Source organism: Budorcas taxicolor, chromosome 7 (assembly GCF_023091745.1).
Source record: "Budorcas taxicolor isolate Tak-1 chromosome 7, Takin1.1, whole genome shotgun sequence".
NCBI classification, from domain to species: domain Eukaryota; kingdom Metazoa; phylum Chordata; class Mammalia; order Artiodactyla; family Bovidae; genus Budorcas; species Budorcas taxicolor.
The window spans coordinates 16,403,208-16,419,869 of NC_068916.1; the positions used below are offsets into that span (position 1 = coordinate 16,403,208).

At 55.2% G+C, this 16,662-nt stretch overlaps 2 protein-coding genes across 4 annotated transcripts; both read left to right on the plus strand.

Moving 5' to 3' along the window:
- Positions 1-367: 367 nt before the first annotated feature.
- On the plus strand, positions 368-5,440 carry TEX45 (testis expressed 45). Its single transcript, XM_052642794.1, has 8 exons — positions 368-1,016; positions 2,457-2,563; positions 2,664-2,764; positions 3,035-3,147; positions 3,230-3,339; positions 3,690-3,891; positions 4,464-4,549; positions 5,213-5,440. Exons 1-8 carry the CDS (start codon positions 368-370, stop codon positions 5,438-5,440), a joined length of 1,596 nt encoding a protein of 531 aa, XP_052498754.1.
- A 6,968-nt stretch (positions 5,441-12,408) lies between these two features.
- Positions 12,409-16,499, plus strand: ZNF358 (zinc finger protein 358). Of its 3 annotated transcripts, none has more exons than XM_052642527.1 (3): positions 12,463-12,487; positions 14,362-14,467; positions 14,707-16,499. In XM_052642527.1, exons 2-3 carry the CDS (start codon positions 14,395-14,397, stop codon positions 16,422-16,424), a joined length of 1,791 nt encoding a protein of 596 aa, XP_052498487.1. In that variant the 5' UTR covers positions 12,463-12,487; positions 14,362-14,394; the 3' UTR covers positions 16,425-16,499. The 3 variants fall into 3 exon arrangements, with proteins under 3 accessions (XP_052498488.1, XP_052498487.1, XP_052498486.1); XM_052642526.1 differs by lacking the exon at positions 12,463-12,487 and adding an exon at positions 12,914-13,010; XM_052642528.1 differs by lacking the exon at positions 14,362-14,467 and having other exon boundaries at positions 12,409-12,487.
- Positions 16,500-16,662: the final 163 nt, after the last annotated feature.

The window sequence follows — 16,662 nt, forward strand, 5'->3', positions numbered from 1 at the left end:
GAAAGTGAAAAGTGAAAGTGAAGTCGCTCAGTCGTGTCTAACTAGTAGAGACCCCATGGACTGCAGCCTACCAAGCTCTTCCGTTTGTGAGATTTTCTAGGCAAGAGTACTGGAGTGGCTTGCCATTGCCTTCTCCGAGAACCGTGCCTGGCACACTCTAAATGCCAAACAAGTGGTTATTTCTATCTCTATTTTCCCTGCGGGCAGGCAAAGGGGCTACACCTGTTTCTTTTCGGCGGGGGTGAGGGCCACACCACAGGGCTTGCGGGATCTCAGTTCCCCGATCAGGGTTGAACCCTGGTCCCTGGAAGTGAAAGCTAGGAGTCCTGACCACTGGACCGCCAGTAGAATCCTTAAACCTGTTACGATGTCTCCAACCCCGAGCCCACCTTGCGACCCGCTCATTCCTGTCTCCGCCTCCTCGCAGGTGGCACCTCCCCCCGCTACGGCCGCGGGCGCCCTCCTGCCGTGCCCAGTGTCCCGGCTGGACTTCCTCAAGGCCTCGCACTTCGCGCTGGGGCCGGACCCGCGGCTGCACGCGGACGCCAAGCAGCCCACATCGCACCGGGACTTCCCCGCCTACTCGGGCTCTATCCGTGGGCCACTGTGCCCGCCGCCGTCCTGCTCATCCCTCTTCCAAAAGGATGCGCGCTGGGCGGGCCAGGAGCGCCTGTCGGAGACGCGCTGCGCCTATGAGCCCCCGCCACCTGTGCTGTTGAGGGAGCAGGAGCGGGAACTGGCGCGGAAGCGCACACTCGCCACGCAAGCCGGTCACCTGCACGTGCACGCGGAAGCGCGCGCGCGCACCGGCCTCTCCACCGCGCGCGGCGACTACAGCTGGCCAGAGCCGTCGGAGCGCGCTCGCGAACACACCCGCGGAGCGCGCCTCATCTTCGACCGCGACTCGCTGCCGTCCGGCGACCGAGCCAAGCTGCGCATCCCGCCCACCACGTACCGGGAGTTCTTCCCGCTCCACGACCTTTGCCTGAAGCCCCGAGAGCCTGCCTGCCGCCTCTGTGAGTGCGCGCCCGGGCACCCTAGGCAATTTCACCGACACACTTATTCTCGCGGCAAACAGGGATTCTGCTCCTCGCCCCCAGTGGACACATGGCAGTGTCTGATGATCGTCTTTTTGTCTTTACGACGGGAAGGAGAGAATACTACTGTCAGGGAGTTGATGGAAGCCAGGGATGCTACTAAACATCTTACCTCGCATAGGGGAGCTCCCCACAGTAAAGAATTATCCGGATGTTGGCTTCCCTGGTGGCTCAGTTGGTTAAGAATCTGCCTGCCAATCCAGGAGACCCGGGTTCAATCCCTGGGTCAGAAAGATACCCTAGAGAAGGGAATTGCAACCCACTCCAGGATTCTTGCCTGGAAAACCCTATGGACAGAGGAGCCTGGCGGGCTACTGTCCATGGAGTCGCAAAGAGTGGGACACAACCAAGCGATTAACAGTTTCACTTTCATGTTAAATGTCAACAGCGCAGAGGCTGAGAAACCCTGGAACCTCCTTGAGCCTCAGTTTCTGCATCCATAGAATGGGCACATCTCCCAAAGCTCTCCAGGGTGCTTTGCTGTGGGCAGAGTCATGAAGCTGGTTTGGGGTTAAACAAATCTGCTAAGTGTCCTCCACCTCTACCACCCAGCCCTGCCACCTCAGTAGTTGTGTGACTCTGAGGAAGACAACCTCTTCTAGCCTCAGTTTACTCATCTGCAAAGTGGGTGCAGCAACCAGTTTTATAGTTACTGGTGAAGCCAAAAGAACCCCGAGTGCAGGAGGTGCCTGCCAGATAGCAACAAAGGGTCACTGTCATTTGTATGATTTTTCCAATTCTGTGACTCAGAGGAACATATAGCTTGTGCAAACTCAGCTCCCAACCAGAGACTGACCCTGGGTCACAGGAGTGACAACCTGGAATCCTAACCACTAGGCCATCAGGGAACTCCCTTATTGTCATTAAAAAAAAAATATATATATATATATATATATATATATATATATATATATATATTTGGCTGTACCGGGTCTTAGTTTTGGCTCATGGGACCTTTGATCTTCGTTGTGGCATGTGGGGTCTAGTTCCCTGACCAGAAATCAAATGAGCCCAGGCCCCCTGCACTGGGAGTCACCCCATGCACTGTAGCCCGCCAGGCTCCTCTGCCCATGGGATTCTCCAAGCAAGAAGACTGGAGTGGGTCTTCAGGGGATCAACCCAGAGATCCAACCTGCTTTGCCTGCGGCTCCTACATTGCAGGTGGACTCTATACCATGGAACTACCAGGGAACCCCATGGAAGTCCCTACTTCTTATTATTTTTGATGTTTTCCAGATAGGCCTTTGACTAAGCTAGTCTGGACTGCCCACCTGCCCTTCCCAGGCGAGGAATAGAATCCCAGTGGTCCTGAAGCTGCCAAGAATTGATCCTGTTCTCTCTCCTCTTGCTCATCCTCAGGTGGGCCCAATCCCCTCCAGTGGGAGCACAAAAGACAGGATGATAGCACCTCCTACCAGAGACAGTTCCAGGCCCTGCCAGGCCCACCTGTCTTGCCGTGTAAGAGGGTAAATTGAGACCAGGCTGGTGCTGAGGGTGGGGGGTCAGGGGGAGGAGCAGCAATGGGGACTGGGTGGTCTTGCCCTCCCCACTCCTGTCCACCCGCAGGCCTCCTCCAGCATAGGACTGGGAGACTTCAAGATTGGCTACAGGCCCATGTGCACAGAGCAGAAACAAGCCTATGGGCCTCCAGATCTGCCCCCGGACAGGTACAAAGGAACCATGGCCTTTTCTACCAAGACAGGGTGAAAGGGCTTTCAGTGATACGTGGGGTGGGTCACCTAAGTCTCTTGGGCCAGCACTGTGCCCTTGAAGTCTCCATCACCCACAGTCAAGGCCCACTATTGTGCCAGATCACTCACAATTAGCACCACACAGCTTAGCCATTGGGGAGCCTGTCCCTCCCTCCCTTTTCCTAGGAGTTGTAAGGGCCCAGATCAGATGGATCCACTTCCTGCTTCCCATCCCCTGACCTGCAGGTATGACAAGGCCCAGGCCTCAGCCCACATTCACTGTGTGAACATCCGTCCTGGGGATGGCCTCTTCCACGACAGGACCACCAAGAGGGAACACTTCTATGCCCGGGAGCCAGGTGAGATCCGGCTGCCTGCCCTGACCCCTCACTCCCACAACAGCCACCCAGCGTTGCTCAGGACCTACTCTGCCACTGGCAGAACCTTTCCTTCTTCACCATGACCAGACTCCGGAGTCACACATCCTGGAAGGAAACGGGTGTCCCGGTCCGGGGAGCCTCACCACCTCCACACACTTCTTCTACCGTCAGGTCAGCAGGAAGGCAAAAGGCTGCAGGGCGAGTCAGGGAAACGGGCTTTTCTCTGTTTCCCAGAGTGAATAATAGCAAGTGCAAAGGCCCTGATGTGGGAGGGAGCTGGACATGTGTACAGGGATCTCCTGGATCTATTTGCGGGATGTAGGGCGAGCCACTTAACCATTTCATACCTCAGTGGTTGTCTGTAAACTGAAATAACAGTACCAATTCCCAGCTCCATCACGTGGGACCCGGAGAGAGTGTGAGCCGTCCAAGGTCACACAGCTCCCGCTTCTGAACTTCATCCCCGGCCTTGGGACTTCCGTGACGAGAGGAGCTTCCCAGATGCCCTGTGGTCCTTACAGCCCCTGCAAACGAGCGAGCTAGCCAGCCGCCACGTGCCTCATGAGACACTGCAGAGTCACATAACCCTAGGGGAGCCGTCGCTGCTCGGACAGTTCTTCCAGACCTCCATGGGCACGGACTATTTACCCCCTGGGATGCCAAAGCCGCGGAAAGCGCCCAACCTCCACCTGCAGCGCAGCAACCTGCCGGAGGGCACCGGTGGTGAGCGAGGCCCCGCCCACCGTAGGAAGCCCCGCCCTACCCCCTGCTACCTCTGTGGTCCCGCCCCCAGCCAATCCCACCTCGCCCACTGCCGGCCTCTGGCTCCACCTCCTGAAGGGTTAGATCTCACGCCCTGGGCCAAGATTGCTAGCTCTGACCCTGAACAACCCCATGCCCTCCTCATCGTGACTCTCAACAACCCCCTCCATCCCTGCATGACTCCGCCCCTCTGGTATGGCTCCTCCCCTCTCCGTATCCACCCTCTCAAGACTCTCAGCTCTCTTCCTCCTCTGGCTCCGCCCTTTGACCAGCTAGTCCACTCTTCCTGGCCCCCCACCAGCCCCTCACCCCGGATCTTCTGCCCTTGCCCCGCCCCTGGCCACCTCAGTGGCCCCCTGACTCCCTTACCCTCCCTGCCTCCTAACGCATCCTCCTCCCCTGACAACTTCAGCGGAAACCCAGGAGTCGCCCTTGAATGCTTGTTGCATCCTTAGTCTCCCACGTCCTTTCCCCCTGGGCTCTGCTTTTCCTCCCTCAATCCCTCAGCTCAGCCACTCCACCCAAATCTCCAGACGTAGATTTTTTAACCACGAACCGGAAGATGCTGAAGCCACACGGAATAGCTCCAGCCTCTGTGACGGAGGAGCTGCTACAGCGGGTGAGGGAGGAGGAGAGGGTATCTCCTTAACCAGGTAACCTGTCAGATCAGAATTAGTCTCACATCTGCTCAGGGTCGGGATTCCCTGGTGACTCAGACGGTAAAGAATCTGCCTGCAAGGCAGGAGACATGGGTCGGATTCCTGGGTCAGGAAGATCCCTTGAAGGAGGGCATGGCAACCCACTCCAGTATTCTTGCCTGGAGAATTCCATGGACAGAGGAGCCTGGTGGGTTACAGTCCATGGGGTCACAAAGAGTCAGACACGAATGAGTGACTAACACTTTCACTTTGACACGAATGAGTAACTAACACTTTCACTTCACAGCTCAGGGTCACTCTAGGGTCACCCAAGGCTCAGGGGCCCATCACGGTCAGTTCAGGGGCAACAGTGGTGAGCCACAGTTACATTCCAAGCTGAGGGTGAGCTCAGAATCACCTAAAGTCAACAAGGCCATGGGGTCTCCCCTGGGGCCTGCACTGGTTTCTCTTCAGCTTCTCATCCAGCTCCTGTGTCACTCCAACCTTTAGCTCACCTCTCCAGGACCCAGTCATGGGCCAAACCGGCTGAGTCTCTCCCCACACTTTTATGTTCCCAGGGTGGCCTGGGTGGGTCAGCCGCCCTCCAGGCTGCCCTGCCAGGCTCCCCCACCCTGACTCCACAGTGCAAGTATAGCCACTTGGAGCCCCCGCTGGGTCAACAGCGCTTCTTCTCAACCCTAAACAAGGATGAATTTACCTTCAAGTACCAGGGCCCAGCAGTGCTAAGATGGGACGACTTCCAGGAGAGTCACTTGCCCCTGGGCTCTCTTCATCAGTGGGGCTGTGGGGCTCGGAAAGTGGACCCTCGGGCCCCCCAGACCCCTATCTACCCATGCCCTAGCCAGCAATAAACAGTGTTCTGGCAACCCATGTGTGTGTGCTCAGTCTGACTCTGTGCAACCCCATGGACGTAGCCCATCAGGCTCCTCTGTCCGTGGAATTTTCCAGGCAAGAATACTGGAGTGGGTTGCTATGCCCTCCTCCAGGAGATAGGGGGCTTGCGGGATGAAGGGTGGAGGTCGGGGAGAATGTACAAGAGAGAATGACTCCAGGGAGAAGCCCTTTTGCAGACCCTGGGTGTTGTCCCATTCTGGGCAGGGAGGCCATCCCAGTTTGTGCAAAGGCTTGGTGGTTGGACTCATGTAAGGAGTTTGCTGTCACAAGCTCTGAATGATGTGAGTGAATGAGGCAGTGTCATGAGACTGAGATCACAGACTCCTGGAACTGAATGGAGAGTCCAAATCCTGACTCCACCATGTCCTGAAAAGTATTCTTGGGCAAGTCATTTGACCCCTCTGAGCCTCTAGTTGCTTATCTATAAAATGGAGATAAATAATAGCTCTCTCTCATTGCGTGTGTGCCACGAGGTAAGTTGCTTCAGTCATGTATGACCTTTTGAGACCCCATAGACTATAGCCTGCCAGGCTCCTCTGTCCATGGGATTCTCCAAGCAAAAATACTGGAGTGGGTTGCCATGCCCTCCTCCAGGGGATCTTCCCAACCCAGGGATTGAACCTGCGTCTCTTATGTCTCCTGTATTGCCAGATGGGTTCTTTACCACTAGCACCACTTGGACACAATCTCTCTCATTAGATTGTTATAACTGAGAAATGTACACACTAGTCAGGTTGTGGCTGGGAGTTAAGAAAGGAGAGCTTCCCTTACAAGGATGAAGGAGAGGAGGGGGAGGAAGGAGCTTTCAATCCTTGAGATGCTGGCTGGGGCTCAGAGGGGGCATGAAGGGGTGGACATGAGAATGGCCCAGCAATTTACCCTGTTGTGGGCAGAGGCTGGAAGCTGAATGGTTGGTGCACTAGCTGGCTGGGAAACTGGCCCCCAGGTGAAAAGGGAAAAACAACAAAAGTCATCAGGATATAATCAGGTCCAAGGCGGGCAGGTGTTAGGCCAGAGACAGAATGAAAGGGGTAGAAAGGAGGAGGTTGGGGTGGGCCCTTGAAGCCAGTGGGTAACAGGGCTTAGCAAACATGTCAAGGACCAGTACCTTGCACAGCAACCCACCATGGCAATCTTGGCAGTCTGGTGCAATCAACACCAAGAAGTTGGCTCTGTCTGGAATGATCAGATGAGTCTTGGTGGCTGTGCTTGGGCCCTGCCTCGACAGGCTGTTGAGAATCTGGTTTCAGTGAATGAACATAGTTTCCTGACCCTGTAGACAGACCTTCACAAGACCCCCAATCCAATGGGCCACTAAAGGTCAGCCTCAAGCCTGGCCAGCAGTCCTTTCCCCATGGGCAATAATCCTGTGAGACCAGCCTGTCATTTCCACAGGAAGGAGAGGAGTCCAGTTTGAGGTCCTACTGGGACAAGATGGCCCTTTTGGCTGCAATCATGGTATCCACACTGACCATGAGAAGGTCTGCTAGAGGCCGGACAGTTCTTCTGTTTGCTTCCACTAATGATGCAGATGACACTCTTGTGAATTACTCCATGATAATAACAGGCTTTCTCAATGTCAGCATTATTAGCATTCTGGATAGGATCATTCTTGGTGGTTGGAGGCCGTCTCATGCATTGCAGGCTGGCCAGCATCATCCTTGACCTCTACCCACCACACGCCAGTAGTACATTCCTCCTCCCCCACCCAGTTGTGACAATCAAAGATGTCTCCATGCATTGCCAAGTGTCCCTTGAGGGGGGAAGTTGCCCCTGGTTGAGGACCACTGCAATAAACCCATTCTCCAGTGATTCCCACGACAAAATCAGGTGCTCCTGGTAAAGCTGGTCTGCTGCTTGGCCAGACTGTATGTACAAAGGGACTCATCCTCTTTGCCTTGCCTACCAGGAAGATCAGAAATTTTGCTTCGGTTCTGTGTAGCTCCAGTTGCAGGATTATGCATGCTCCTGCCTGGTTCTAAGAATGGTTTAAACTGCTGAGACACCAGATGAGAAATAAGAGGTAGGAGTTACAAGGAGGCAGATTTTTGCATTTTCTAACCAAGGAACTGACAAGTCCCAGTATGGGTTGCCAGGAAAGAAGAGAAACTGTATTCGAAATGTCTTCAGTATAAGAAGAAATTACATTATGATGATTCTATGTTATGGATTTATGTCTATCCCTCCTATATTCCACTTACTTTCCAAAAAAGGCATGTCATATGAACTATAAAAACCAAAAGGGCTTATAAAGCTAGATGAATAAAATAATCTTTTTTTAAATTTATGTATTTACTTTTTTTTACGATGCTCAGTCCTTACTGCTACTTGGGCTTTTCTCTAGTTGTAGCGAGTGGAGGCTACTCTCTAGTTGCAGCGCATGAGCTTCTCATTTCGGTGACTTCTCTTGTGAGCACAGGCTCTAGAGCTCCTGGGCTTCAATAGTTGTGGCATGAGGGCTCAGTAGTTGCAGTTCCCAGGCTCTAGAGCAAAGGCTCAATAGATGTGATGCATGGGCTTAGTTGCTCCATGCCCTGTGGGATCTTCCTAGACCAGGGATCAAACTCTTGTCTCCTGCATCGGCAGGCAGCTTTCTTTTTAACTACTGAGCTACCAGGGAAGCCCAGATGAAATAGTCTTGAATATGGGAAAACAGATGACTCTTTATGTATTTAGGCTATGCTTGGTCTTTGTTGTGACTCGGGCTTTTATCTAGTTGCAGTGTGCAGGGGTTTCTCTTGTTGTGGAGCACGGGCTCTAGAGTGCACATCCTCAGTAGTTGCTGCTCTCGGGCCTAGCTGCCCCTGCATGTGGGGATCTTAGTTCCTCAGCCAGGGATTGAACCCTCATCTCCTGCATTGCAAGGCAGATTCTTAACCACTGGATCACCCGGGAAGTCCCCAAACAGATGAATTTTTAAAGGAAAACATTCTTGTCAATGGTACTCATCACTAAGCATCAGACTTATCTCTTTCTGTCCTTCAGCAAATGATTTCACACTTTCACCTTCACTTTCATTATGTGAAAAATTGGGGAGAGCAACAGTTCCTCCTTCATGGAGGGTTACAAAGAATCAATACAATGTGCATGTACCATCTTAAAACAGGGCCTCACACTTGGCTGCAGCTCAATGAACAGTGCCTAAATTTTGTTAAGGTCTTAGGTATTTCTATTTCAAGTATCAGAAACCTAGCTCTATGTGCTCAAGCAGACAGGGATTTTATTGACTTAAGAAAGTCTGTAATTAGCAAGACTGCCAATTCCTTATCAGGCATGCTTTCTGCCTTGCTGCCTCTGAGTCCAAGCAGTGGCAAAAAACAAAACCAAAACAAAATCCAAATCCAAATCCTAATAGTTAGGCCCTAAAGGAAGAGCTGTCTCACATTAGAAAGTAAGGAACACTCTGATTGACCCATTTGTGTCACATGTCCAGCCACGAACCAATCACTGTGTCCAGAGGGATGGGATGCTGTGGTTGGATGCCCGGATGATTTGGTTCACCAAACCTCACCAGGATCTTGGAGTCTGGAGGCCAACCTTGGTAGATCCTGTCTCCTAGCAACAGACCTGTGCCTGCCCATCCCCGTAGCATCTATCTTGCCCCAGGTTACAATCTAGAGAGCAGACAGACTCAGCCAATAGGCTCGTCCCAATGAGGGTAATTGTGCCTTTAGAGACAGGCAGTGTTCAGTGTTTGAAAGTACCCACCAGATTTCTGATAATCCCAGCCTTATCTCCCCATCTCATTCCTAGTAACTTTGTTTTTTAACCTGGGGCAGAGAATTGAGCTCTGGCAATCTCACAAAATCAAAGAAGTGCTAACTTTGCTTTAAGAAGGAGCAGATAGAGGGAGTTTATATCTATCTTATAAGACCTTGCTGAAGACTTCATGGAAGCTCCCAGGTATTCCAACATCCTGATGTTTTCCTCAAAGGCACTTGAGCCACAGTCTCAGGTGACACACTGTTAGAGTGCCAAGATAAAACAGGCAACAATTTAACTAGCTATTTTTCTACATAATAGATGTCTGGTCTCCAGAAAAAGTCTCTTCTATGGGGTGTGACATACATCTGGGGAGGTTGTGCAGAGCACAAGGCCTGAAGTCCTATTCATAATGTATATATATATATATATGTCTGTGGTGGCCCTGGCCCTCTATTTTACCTTTGTTCAGCCAATTTCACAGTTTAAGTTATTTCCTTCAATACCCTTCCCTTTCCCGAAACTAATTTATAAATTAGTCAAGACTGTCATGACTGCAAGGAACAGAAACCCACTAAACTAGCTTAAATACCCAAGAAATTGGTTGGCTTGTGACACTGACAAGACTGGGGGCTTCAGGTATGGCTATATCCAGGAGCTCAACCTGGCTATATCCATGACCAACCTAGACAGCATATTAAAAAGCAGAGACATTACTTTGCTACCAAAGGTCTGTCTAGTCAAAGCTATGGTTTTTCCAGTAGCCATGTAAGGATGTGAGAGTTGGGCTGTAAAGAAACCTGAGTGCCAAAAAAATGATGCTTTTGAACTGTGGTGTTGGTAAAGACTCTTGAGAGTCCCTTGGACTGCTAGGAGATCAAACTAGTCCATCCTAAAGGAAATCAGTCCTGAATATTCATTGGAAGGACTGATGCTGAAGCTGAAACTCTAATACTTTGGCCACCTGACGCGAAGAACTGACTTATTGGAAAGGACTCTGATGCTGGGAAAGATTGAAGGTGAGAGGAGAAGGGGACAACAAAGGATGAGAAGGTTGGATGGCATCACCAACTCAATGGACATGAGTTTGAGCAAGCTCCAGGAGTTGGTGATGGACAGGGAAGCCTGTCATGCTGCAGTCCATGGGGTTGCAAAGAGTCGGACACACCTGAGTGACTGAACTGAACTGAACTGAGGAGCTCAACCAATATAACTACGGCTGTCTCTCTGACTCTCACCTCTACATCCTGACTTCAGTCTGCAGACTGTTCTTCCACACAACTGAGGAAGGTGGATGCAGGTAGAATGAGGTCCTGTGAACAGTTCATGATTCCAGAGGAAGAAAGAGATCCTCCAGCTACGTGGCTTCATCTCAGACCTCATCCTTGTGGCCAAGCGGGGAGGTTCTCAGGTTGATAAGTTTCAATTACAAGATCCTGGGGGCTGTGTTAGACACAGGTCTGTCTGGAGTAGTGGTAGGGGCTACACAAAGGGAAAACAAGAGAGAGATTGAGACTAGGCAGACAGAAACAACAGCTGTCTTTACAAGTATTACTGTAATGGGATCATCCAGCAGGATAAGGATCCAGGAACATAATCCAATTGCAGACTCAAGTGTCTCAGACCTGCTGTGGGCTTCTCCACAGAGGGATAGAAAGCAGGTCTCAGGCCAAAAGTCCAGCCCAGATCTAGAAGATTCCAGAAGGAAGAGCGAAGTCTCCTGGAGGCCTGACCTACATGCAAGGGTAGGTGGTGTCAAAATTCACCAGCCAAGGACCATCAGAAGCACTTGTTTCTGTTGTTGTTGTTTAGTTGCTCAGTCATGTCCGACTCTTTGCGACCCCATGGACTGTAGCCCTCCAGGCTCCTCTGTCCATGGGATTCTCCAGACAAGAATACTGGAGGGGGTTGCCATTCTCTTTTCCAGGGGATCTTCATGACCCAGGAATCGAACCCACGTCTCATGCACTGGCGGGTGGGTTCTTTACCACTGAGCCCCCAGAAAAGCCCCATCAGAAGCACACCGGTAGTCAAAAAAAGTTTGTTTTTTTTTAGCTTGTGCAGCAAGGAAGACCCCTTAGCAGGGTATCTCCAGAGGAGAGAGGTGGAGGACAGAAAGGCTTCTTATAGGATTCAGGCTTGTGCTGGAGAGTTTTAAGTAGAGTTGAAGAGGGTAGAGCAATTCTAGCCTGGCACTGTGAGGGAGCAGATTGGTGACTGGGTCTTTTGGTGATTCTTAGATGTAGGAGGATGGATGTGGGGTGGTCATTGGGAAGAAGCGGCAGTCATCTCTGTTAGTAGGAGGCACAGGGTATGTATTCATTTTTGAGGTTGCAGTGTCCTTGTGTCTATCTCAGCTCAGACGCGGTCACAGAGCGGCCTTGTGTGATGACTGTTTATATTCTGAGACCTGTTGTTTATGTTCTGGTAAGAACATCACAGCCCAGCTGCCAGCTGCCAGGGCTGTATTTCATTCCCTCTTCACAGGGATCTTCCTCTCCAGGTAAAGTATGCCCAGACTGCTTACTAGACCTGGCTTATAGAAGGAAGAACAGGCACGGGGAGCCCACCAGTGACAGCCCTGCATGACCCTGGGAGGAGAAGGAGGAGGAGTATCCCCAGCTCTTTTCCTCGGAGGAGGAGTCTTAAAGCGAAAACGCTGGACTGAGCAAAGATACCACAAGTTTGTAAATTCTCAGCGTCTGAACTATGCTGATGTGTGTTGCCCCTCTGCAAGAGACAGAGACTGTTCGGTGTTCCTGGAAACGAGAGAGAGAGAAAGAGAGACAGAGAGTCGGAGACACGGGCAGGAGGCAGAGGCAGGGAGAGAGAGGAGGAGGATGCAGAGACAGAGGGATAAAGGCAGAGAAAGTGACAAGAGAGGCCAAGACATGGAAATAAAGGGACGGAGGGACAGAGAAGGGACACACAGAGAGAGACGGGGCGGAGAGGGATCAAGAGCGGCTGGGAGAGAAGCAGAAGAGGAGAGGCGGCGGCGGGGACAGCGCGGGCGGGGCCCGGCGCAGACAAAGGGCGGCCGCGCGGCCGGGTGGCCGGGCCGGGACAAAGGCTGGCCCGGGGGGCGGGGGCAGCGATGGCGACGGCCGAGGCGGGCGCGGGCGAACTACAAGTCCCAGCAGCCCCCGCTGCGGCCCTCGGCCGGCCCCTCTCGCTCCCCGGGAGCGCCTGGCGGGGCCGCAGGGCCGAGGGGGCCGCCGGCGGGGCTGGCGGGCGGGGGGCTTCCTGCGGGCCCCGGGGGCGCCGGCGGGCGCGGCGGGCCGGGCAGGGGAGAGGGGCGCCGGGTGAGTGTCCCCGCGAGCGGGCCGGGCGGGCGGGGGCCGCGATGAGGGGGGCGGGCGCGGGGGGCCCCCAGCGCGGGGCGCGGCCCGGGGCGACCTCTGTCCTACCCTCCACCGCCGCCCCGCGCGCCCGCCCGCCCGGGGAGCGCAGAGCCTGGGGCGCGATGGGAGGGGGCCGCGCGACCTGCGGGCCTAGCGCGCCGGTTCCGCCGCTGCGGCCCCGGGGGAGGGCCCAGCCCAAGCTGGGCGCCGTCAATCGTCAATCGGGAGGTAGGGGAGGGGGGCACCCCTCGGCTGGGGTGGGGGGGCGTAAGTCCAGAACGCCCCCTCCCCTGGAGGCGATCCGGATCCCCCACCCCAGGAGCCCAGGAGTGACCCCAGGTATTGTTCCCTCAGACCCTCCAGCCTGGGGTCTGGAGTTCAGGAGACCCATCCTCCAGAGGGATCTCCCCCAGGACCCCAGATGTTGTTTCCCCTCACTTTCCAGTCTTGGAGTCCAGAGCACTGGAAGCCCCTTCCTCAGGAGGTGATCCAGGATTCCACCTGCCCCACAGGAACTCAGGGAAAGACCCCAGTTATGTCTCCTTGCTACTTGTAGCTCAGAGGTGGGAATTCAGGAGCCAATCCAAGGGTCTTCCCCCTACTGGGAAGCCAGGGGTGACCCATCACTGTCCCCCCACCCTCCATCATGGAATGTGAGGAGGTGAACTAGAAACTCAGGCCTCTCTGTGTGTGTGTATCCACTCCCAGCTCTGGGGTTGTGGCTCAGAAGGTCCCCCTCCCCCAAAGGAGAGCCAAAGTGCCCTCCAACGCACACCCACCCCCACCTCAAACCCCCTCCCAATAATAGATCTATTTGTTGTTCCCCCCACCAGGCCTAGCCATGGGCTGGGCATCACCTCCCCTGCAGATAATCCTGAGCTCCCCATGCTCCCCAGAAGGGGTCCCAGCTTCTTTCTCTGTCCCACTCCCTACCTCCAGCCATGGAGGTAGGATTCAGGATCTTTCTTCTCAGAGAGGACCATCTCCATGCTTCAGCTGTGGAGTCAGTCACTCAAGAAATCATTCCTTCCTAGGAGATGGCCCAGGGGTCCCTCCAGTAACCAAAGAGAAGCCCAGTGTGTTGTTTTGCCTACCCCGCAGCTAGGGGTTTTCTGGTGGTTCATATGGTAAAGAATCTGCCTGCAATGCAGGAGACCCTTGTTTGATGCCTGGGTGGGGAATATCCACTGGAGAAGGGGATTGGCTACCCACTCCAGTTTTCTTGCCTGGATAATTCCTTGGACAGAGAAGCCTGGTGGGTTACAGTCCATGAAATACCAAACAGCTGGACTGGACTAAGCAACTAACAAGCTAGGGGTTAGAATTCAGGATCTATCCAGTCGGGCAAACAGGTATACTGACACCTGTCCCTACTCTCCTGGATAATGGGTCCATGGGTCTCCCTGCCCCCCTCCAGGGTTCCCCACGCACACTCTAACTTTAGAAATCAGCATTCAGGATCTTCTATCTAAGACAACATAGGTGTTTTGACACTTAGTCATACCCCAGGACTGTGAAGTTTGGAATTCACATTGTCTCTTCCCCAGGAAGGGTCTCCCTGCGTGCCCCCAGTGACCCAGGAGGAGTACCAGATGTTGTCTGCCCCCCCACCACACACACACACACACTTATCCCCCATAGATAGAGGCTTCAGAAATCACAATGTTTCCTCTCTAGGAGGTGAGCCAAGTTCCCTACCAGGAACCCCAAAATATGCCACCCCAACAATGGGACTGGAATTCAGGCCATGTACTTAGAGCAAGCACAGGAACCGAGACACCCACCCTCTTCCCCTCAAAGGGGCCATGGTCAAGGGGACTGTCTCTCCTCCACAGGACCTGAGCTTCCCACCAGAGGAGGAGCCCAGGATGGAGAGAGGGGCGGAGCCATGGAGCTGGGTGCTGGAGACCTCTAGTGCTGGGTCCCCTGACTTCTATCCAGGTGTGGGGCTGAGAAGGGAGGCCCCCTCCCCATGTCCCACCAGGTCCCTCTACTCCCTGCCCTGGCAGGAGCCATGCAGTCTCCCTGTAGCACGAAACAGGAGAAGGATCTGTGTGTTTACCCCAAAGCGGGATCTGGGGTGCAGCCCAGCTCCCTCTCCCTTCCCTGCCCAGGCTCCAAAAGAGGCCCCCGGTTCCCCAGAACCTACTCTCCACTCACCCTCTGCCCTCACCCCATAGATCCTGCCCCAGAAGCCGGTACTTCCACACCAGGGATGAGGCGTTCCGTCTTAGTCAGGAACCCAGGCCACAAAGGCAGGAGGCCCGATTATGAAGAGCTTGACACGGACTCAGAAGACCTAGACCCCGACCCAGAAGAGCTGGACCCGGCTTCCGCAAACCCGGAGCCTGAGCCGGAAGACCTCCACACTGTCTCTGAGGACGTGGACCCCAGCTATGAAGATCTGGAGCCTGTCTCCGAGGCTCTGGATGCCGAGGTGGATGCTCCAGGCTCCATCTCGGGGATCCGTGACTCCGACCCCCAAGATCTCGACCCCCTGTCTTCAAGTTTCGACGACCCCGACGTCATCGGCCCGGTTCCCCTGATCCTCGACCCTAACAGCGACACCCTCAGTCCCACTGCCGCCCCAGACCTGGACTCCCTCTCCTCCGACCTCCCTGCCACTCCTGAGGTCCTGACCGCTGCCCCCGCGGTGCTCCCTGCACCTGCCAGCCCGCCCCGGCCCTTCTCTTGCCCCGACTGCGGGCGAGCCTTCCGCCGCAGCTCGGGGCTTAGCCAGCACCGCCGCACGCACAGCGGCGAGAAGCCCTACCGCTGCCCCGACTGCGGCAAGTCATTCAGCCACGGCGCCACGCTGGCGCAGCACCGGGGCATCCACACTGGCGCGCGGCCGTACCAGTGCGCCGCGTGCGGCAAGGCCTTCGGTTGGCGCTCCACACTGCTCAAGCACCGCAGCAGCCACAGTGGCGAGAAGCCTCACCATTGCCCGGTGTGTGGCAAAGCCTTCGGCCACGGCTCGCTGCTGGCGCAGCACTTGCGCACGCACGGCGGCCCGCGGCCGCACAAGTGCCCAGTGTGCGCCAAGGGCTTCGGGCAGGGCTCGGCGCTGCTGAAGCACCTGCGCACGCACACGGGCGAGAGGCCGTACCCATGCCCGCAATGCGGCAAGGCCTTCGGGCAGAGCTCGGCGCTGCTGCAGCACCAGCGCACGCACACGGCCGAGCGCCCCTACCGCTGCCCCCACTGCGGCAAGGCCTTTGGCCAGAGCTCCAACCTGCAGCATCACCTGCGCACGCACACGGGCGAGCGGCCCTACGCCTGCCCCCACTGCTCCAAGGCCTTTGGGCAGAGCTCCGCGTTGCTACAGCACCTACATGTGCATTCGGGCGAGCGCCCCTACCGCTGCCAGCTCTGCGGCAAGGCCTTCGGCCAAGCCTCCAGCCTCACCAAGCACAAGCGCGTGCACGAGGGTGCGGCTGCAGCTGCGGCTGCCGCCGCTGCCGCTGCCGGCCTGGGCCTCAGTCCTGCTTCGATGCTAAGACCAGGGCAGTCCTCTCTCCTGGGTCCGGATGCTGTCTCAGTGCTCAGCCCTGGCCCTAGCTCTGGCCTTGACCGTGACCCTGGCTCTGCGCTGGGCTCCCTCCCCAATCCCAACCCCAAACCCACCAGTGGCTCTAGATGTAGCCCCAGCCCTGATTCTCCCCTGTCTTCTGACCCTAAGCCTGGGCATAATGCCAGTTCCGACCTCCTGGCTAGCCCTGACCACAGATCTGGTCCCAGCCCCAACATAAATCCTGTGCCCAGCCCTGACTCCAACTCCAAGTCCCACCCTGACCGCGGCTCTCCCATCCGTGACACTGTCAGCCCAGCCCTCCCTATGGGCGAGAGTCCCAGGTGGGTGCAGGAGCAAGAAGCCCTGCTCGGGCCCGATGGCTGAAGGCCGTGCTGGCACCCACAGGGGCCTGGGAAAGCGTGTGTTGTGCAGTTAGTAAAAGCCTCCCACTGCCTCCTGGCTCTGTGTCATCGTTCTGCTGTTGCTCTTTTTTCTCTAATGTGCAGCCTGTTCCTGGGGAGATGGGAGGGCATTACCGGAGCGAGGCACACAAACGGAACCTTACTGTCCTGGCTCCCCCAAAAACATACTCCTGGCGGCAGCTTCCCCCAGGAGGTCTCAT